General features: G+C 41.5%; 1 protein-coding gene across 1 annotated transcript; it reads right to left on the reverse strand.

Moving 5' to 3' along the window:
- Positions 1-5,604: 5,604 nt before the first annotated feature.
- On the reverse strand, positions 5,605-6,346 carry LOC141571264 (interferon omega-1-like). Its single transcript, XM_074331519.2, has one exon. It carries the CDS (start codon positions 6,196-6,198, stop codon positions 5,605-5,607), a length of 594 nt encoding a protein of 197 aa, XP_074187620.1. The 5' UTR covers positions 6,199-6,346.
- Between the last annotated feature and the right edge of the window lie 481 nt (positions 6,347-6,827).

Here is a 6,827-nt window from a genome sequence, read left to right on the forward strand (position 1 = left end):
GGGCTGTGTCTCGGGTTCCCTTACTTCACTATTGTCTGTGTTTTTTTTGAAACATTGTTATATCTGGACATCATGGAATGCAGTAACATGACAAAGACGACCCCACCTGTATAGAAATGGGAGGTGGGAGGCCAATGGAGACAAAGACCTACGGTTTACTAAAATGCACAAGAAACTAGGCAAAGTTCTCCATCTAAAGCACACTGCTGGGGCAGCCAGTTAATTCAGTTGGTTAGAGCGCAGTGCTCATAACACCAAGGTTGCTGGTTCGATCTCCACATGGGCCACTGTGAGCTGCGCCCTCCAGAACAAGATTGAAACAACAACTTGACTTGGAGCTGATGTGTCCTGGAAAAACACACTTAAAAAAATAATAAATTAAATAAATTTTAAAAAGTAAAGCACACTGCTGCCCAATGCATTTGAAAACAGAATTCCAGCCACATGTCACAGTTACGGGACACACACAAAGTTCATGAGTGTGGGAATAATAACAGGAAGGTGAATCCAACCCCCCCTCCCCATCCAGCCTAGCAGATGCCACCATTTTTCATGGCCATTGGAATGCGTTCACTGGTCCTTACTATCCAACAATAAGCCTTGAGCATCTCATATATATATGTGGTAAACATAATACATATGTACCTAAGATATCCATGGGATGTTTATAGGTACGTGTGTGTGTTTTCAAAGATTATATGTGGAAAGTAGGACAGACCATCAAAGAGTGGACGGATGTTTATATTCCTTTAGTGAAGTTTTTCCATTCCAGTTTTTCCCCATATACTAGCTTTTTTCCTTACAGGAATAAACTTGGACCCCATCACATCATCAGCTTTTAGAGGTCTGAAAATCTCTCAATACTTTTCACTATACCCCAGGAACACTTTCAGAAGTGTAATACACAGAAATTGGAACTATCCTCAGCAAACAGCACAAGGAATTTTCACGCACTGCAGACACTGTGAAACAAGCACCTATATTTAAAAACATAAAAATAAATGTACCCAAGACCTAGAAGCCTCCCCAGTATTGCTTTCCAGCCACTGCCTCAGCCCAGCTCTCCTGGCTCCTCTCTCAGGACAGCCACTCTGACTTCTAACAGTTCTGATTAGTTTTGCCAGGCACACTTTCATGCCTTTTGTGTGTATTGACTCATTTCATCCTGACAAAAATCCTATGAAAAAAATACTCTTATTGTTCCCATATTGAAGACAGGAAACTCAGGATCATAAGCATTTATATTAATTTGTCAGGGTCACGCTGCTATTAAATAGCAGAGCTGGGATCCAGCCCAGGAACTCTGGCTGCAGAGTCACATTCTTTAACCAACAAACAATGCTGTGAAAAACATGACGAACTGGGAGCACAAGCCAATTCCATACAGTTAGGTGTGTTGAAGAATAACCACTAACCTTCACATAGCACTTTTCAGATGGTTTCACATGTGTTCTTACAGTTCCTATTTTCAAAGTTGTGTCTCAAAAGGCAATGGGGAGGCCTGAGGCTCAGAGAAGAGAAGGGACTTACCCAAAGGCCAGAGCTGGTAAGGAATAGTCAGATTTGCATACAGGATGCACTAGGAACCATTATTTTTTCCTCCTCATCACAGGACACGGGGAACCTGAGGCCAAGGAGGGTTGAACAACTTGTAGTCTCCTCTTTCCTGCAGGCCTGTCTCAGTGCACTGCACGTGACTGGGGCTAAACTTACATGAAGCTCAGTCGCTCCATGTTTTCTGGACTTGTTTTAGATGCTCCTTGAACTCTCAGATTCCCTGGGGGAGACAGGTCTGAACAGCCCTTGCGCAGCAGATTTGCTTATGACCTCACTTCTAGAAGGATGGGAGGAGAATTAGGTGGAGGAGTGAGACAGACACAGGGTGAACAGGGCAGAGGCTATCTATGAATTTGGGGATCCAGTAGGAGTGCCTTGGCACTTGATCTGTCTTGACAGTACATAACAACCTTGGGGAAGAGAATCATGGTATCCATCAAGTCCACGCATTTTCACACAATATAGATCTCTTGGATGATCTTAATTGTCAAAAAAAAATTGTATATAAACCTTCTACTACTTTCTCATTGTAACGGGGAAGGATAGTTTTGACCAAAACAAAACTTACTTTAAACGCTTTCATCACTCGTATGGTGTCCCAGAGAATATTGATACATGGCTTTATGTCAGGTTGAAATCATATAACCTAATTCAATCAAGCACGTGGGGTTAGGGCGATACAGGGTTTACCAATCCAGTAGGCTTCACAATATTTTAAACTCTTGTGATGGTGAATTTTCTGCGTTATTTTGATCGGACTACGGGGTGTCCAGATATTTGGTCAAACAGTCAAAGTGTGTGCAAGGGTGGTTTGAGATGAGATTAACATTTCAGTAGATGGACTGAGGAAAGCGGATCCCCCTTCCTGACCTGAGTGGCCCTCATCTAAGCATCTGAAGGCCTGAATAGACCAAAAGGCTGACCCTTGAGTATCAAAATAACAAAATATAATAGAACCATATGATTTCACTGATATGTGGTATATAAACCAAAAACAACAAAAGAAGACAAACAAATGGGAAACAAAAACTCATAGACACAGACAACAGTTTAGTGGTTACCAGAGGGTAAGGGGCGTGGGGGGTGGGAGATGAGGGTAAAGGAGATCAAATAAATATATGGTGATGGAAGGAGAACTGACTCTGGGTGGTGAACACACAATGGGATTTATAGATGATGTAATACAGAATTGTGCACCTGAAATCTATGTAATTTTACTAACAATTGTCACCCCAATAAAATTTTATATATATATATATATATATATATATATATATATATATATATATATACTGTGTCTTATGTAAATATATATATGATTGAGCTAAATTCACTGCAACAGAACTGGAGTCTAAGGCTTATGGCAAAGGGAATGATGAAGGGCCAGTAGAAGGAAACAAGGAAAGAAAAGCCGATTACTCTGGCGGGGACTTAAAGGAGAGTGATTCTAGGCGGAGGCCAGCCGTCAGCTGTGCAAAACCAGCCACATGATTCCTTTGTCATTTTTCTCCCCAGATGTGAACAGTTTGGGGACAGGAGGGGAAATCATGACAACAAACTCATTGCAGACTCATCTTAAACAACACCACCAAATTACTCATTCCCTAATTCTATCTGGCAGAATAATGGATATTAGTCCTTTTCAATGTGCATTTGTGGATCAATTCAAAATGTGGGTCATCTCAATATCATTAATACTCAAGAAGATGATATAGCTGTAAAGTTATCTGACTATTAAAAATCAGGATGACATTATTGAGCACCTACTATGGACTAGAGTCAGTTATAAGCGCTTAAGATTATAATATATTAAAGAAGATTAGAAATCAAAGACAGACACAGAAGAGTGCAGAATTGGTAAGACTTTCTCCTGCTGCTAAACTCGTCCACGCAGAAGAAGTAGTAGAGAAGAGGAAGATAAAGGACAAAAATGTATTAACATATCACCACGATCTTCACCACCCACAATTTATAGAGAGCAAACTAAAGCATTGGCGAGGTCAACTGAGGCAAAGATTCAAGAAATCCTTCCGAATTGTTGTCTCTACTCGCTACGTGAACAATTCACACACACACACACACACACATACACAGACACACACACACACACAATCCCTGGGAACTATGTCAAGTACAACATTGTGTAGGCTTTAGTAACATCTCCGGAATTCTACCACTATTCTTACACTTCAATGAAAAAGCCTCTGCTTGTCAATTGGCAATATTAGCCGAGTTTCCCCGAAAATAAGACATAGTTGGACCATCAGCTCTAATGCATCTTTTGGAGCAAAAATTAATATAAAACCAGGTATTATATTATACTATATTATATTATACCGATCTTATATTAAAGTAAGACTGGGTCTTATGTTAATTTTTGCTCCAAAAGATTCATTAGAGCTGATGGTCCAGCTAGGTCTTATTTTAGGGAAAACATGGTACAATTATCTATCAGTTCAGAAAATATATCTGAACTCTGACTACTTAGAAGAGCTGCCAATATCATCATTCCACATAATGATGAGTACATTTTCTAGTTATACGGTCACACAGGATCAGATATTTGGAATGAGTTTGTGAAACTGGAAATTTAGTGTTCACACTGATATTTAAGCATCAACTAGAACATTTCCTGTTAATTAACACGCCAAAGCAGTTCCACACCCAGCTAGCCCAGCTCTAGCCCACAGTGTTCATAAGGATGGTTAGCAGCACACTGGAGCAGGAAATGCATTTTTATCCTTTTCTCTCTTTATAGCTGCCCATTGCAGAGAGACGCTGCACACTTGGCACACTTGTTCTTTTTGTAATGATATAAGCTAAAAAAAAACAATCTGTTATATTCAAGTATGATGTCACTTCTTGACCCAGACAGCCTGTTGTTCATTTCGGAAGTGGATCTCCGGGAAGGACTAAGATTGGGGATTGGAAGAAAAGGCTGCCCTCCTACATTCGATCTGGCCATGTCCCAGGTGGCCAGCGGAGGGCGCAGTTCCTACGTGAGGACTTTATTAGCCCACGCAGTGAACTGAGCTCAGTTGATCCTTTGACTTTCAGCACCAAGTTCATCATTGTAACCATAGCATTCAGTCAGGACCCCCAAATAGTCATCAGAACGCTCATGGAAACAAAACTGCCTACAACGATTTTGAAAAACAGCTCCTTTACAATTTTTGTTCTTTGTGGCTTTCTACTCTAAGGAGAAACCCTGAACCTAGAAACCACAAGGGAACCAGAGCACTTGTGAGGGAGGGTAGCAGGGAGGAGGGAGTGAAGCGACTGTATAAGGGACTGACTGCATTCAGTAAAGCAGGACAGGGGGAGGGTGGAAGGAAGACACCAGGTGCAGGGACCGGCCAGTCAACACCACTCATCTTTCCCACTTCATTCTGGATGACTCCTCTCACGTGTTTCTACGCACCTCTCTTTACTGAGTGAGTGTAAATCAGTTGCACCTCTGACATGGGTACTGAACGTTCTCCATGTTTTCCAGAACTCTTCTCAATTCCACAGCATTCCGGCTTTGGCAGGCATTTTATGACAAGTGGTAGAACTGTTCCATAGGACTTCACAACAACTGTTCTATAGGACAAAATCTATTTTGAAATAGATTTACATACAAAAATAAGATTCACGATCTCAGAATTTTAAAAACTCAACAAGGTTTCTTTGATAAGTAATACAAACAAAATGCAAAATAAACATGGAAATGTAAACATGTTTTGTAAATTTTAATACAATGTAAAAATGAGCATGTAATTACATATGGTTTTTAAATATTATAAATATGATAGACTCTAGAAGAAAGGGAATAAATAAAGAAATAAATTAAATAAACAAGTAAACAAACAAATAAGCATAACAGCAGTCACCTCTTTGCGGCTGATGACACTGGAGCTGAATTTTTTAACACAGTTTAACTTAATGCTCTGACAAAATATTTGCTGAATTAAATACAATCAATTCTGTGACTGAAGCAGAAAGAAGAGCCCTTTGAAATGACCAAACACATGTGCAAGGATGATGTGGCACAGTCACCGGTGAGAATCAGTTCAAGGTGAGCCCAGGTAGGTCTCCATCCTTCTTTCTTAACCCTTCTTGCAAGCTTGTTGATGAAGAGAAGGAACTCATGATTTCCTCTCTGACAACCTCCCAGGCACAGTCACTGTATTTCTTCTGTTTCAGGTAGAGACGAATGCCCAAGAAGTACCTCTTCACGGCCAGTGTAGGGTCCTTCCCAGCGGCAGATTCTGCCTGTCCCACGTCCTGCACCAAACAGGGTTCCAGGTCTTCCAGCTGCCGATGGAGTCCAGTGAGGAGCTGGTGCAGCAGGGTCGTGTTCCAGGCAGCAGAGGACTGCTCTGTGAAGAAGACTCTGGAGGTCTGCACGAGCATCTCGTAAAGGACAGAGATGGCCTGGGTCCTCTGGACCTGGCTGCCATTCACCGCCTGCTGGGGGAATCTGAAGTCTTTTCTGTCATCCAGGCAGAGGGAAAGGGAGATTCTCCGCATTTGATCCAGGAGCACGACGTTCTCATTGCTGACCAGATCATGGTTCAGAGTCAGGTTGCAGCCCAGAGACCCACCGTGGCCATGGCTCAATACCACCAGGGCCGAAAGGAGAGAGAGCATGAGGGCCATGGAGAAATGTGGGTGCTGCTGGCCTGGCTCAGCTGAGCGTCGGATGAACCTTGGCCTCTAGGTCCTCTGATGACATTCTTTCTGAGCATGGCCATTATATAGGGAATACAATCATTTTCATTTTCTAAACATTGCCCTGTACTTTCACTTGCTTGTTTTGTTTTCATTCATGTCTTCTCCATGTGGTCTAAGAAGATATCAGTCTACACTTAATTTTGCAATGGAAGTTTAAGTTTCCTTGTAAACTTTAAATGTGCCCATCGAAATGGATACTTACCTGTAAAATGAGAACCATCTTTGTCCAAAAGTCAGAACTGTGTGTTCGTATGTAAATACTGGAACACATGCACACACTCATGTACATTTTTAATATATAAATACTGCCTTCTCAGCATTAGAAACAAAATATGGCCAGGAATCTGGGCAACATTTTTACCTCCTTCCTTTATTTACAGAGGGAGACAGGCTCTCTCAGCCACGTGGATTTTTGTATTTTGTTAGGTACTTACCACAGCATGTATAGGAAATAAGCTCTTCAGCACCCAGGACTGGGATTTGTTTCCTATTTTCTTCACAGCTGAGGCTGGTGATCATTAGTAAGTTTCTGGGATGTTTCTCTTCCTGCTAGA

The sequence above is a fragment of the Rhinolophus sinicus genome, chromosome 16 (assembly GCF_057876585.1).
Source record: "Rhinolophus sinicus isolate RSI-liver-muscle chromosome 16, RSI-T2T, whole genome shotgun sequence".
Lineage (NCBI taxonomy): Eukaryota > Metazoa > Chordata > Mammalia > Chiroptera > Rhinolophidae > Rhinolophus > Rhinolophus sinicus.

Bases quoted from the DNA above. Each gene is read 5' to 3' on its own strand.
- LOC141571264 (XM_074331519.2), bottom strand. From the start codon at position 6,198: ATGGCCCTCATGCTCTCTCTCCTTTCGGCCCTGGTGGTATTGAGCCAT.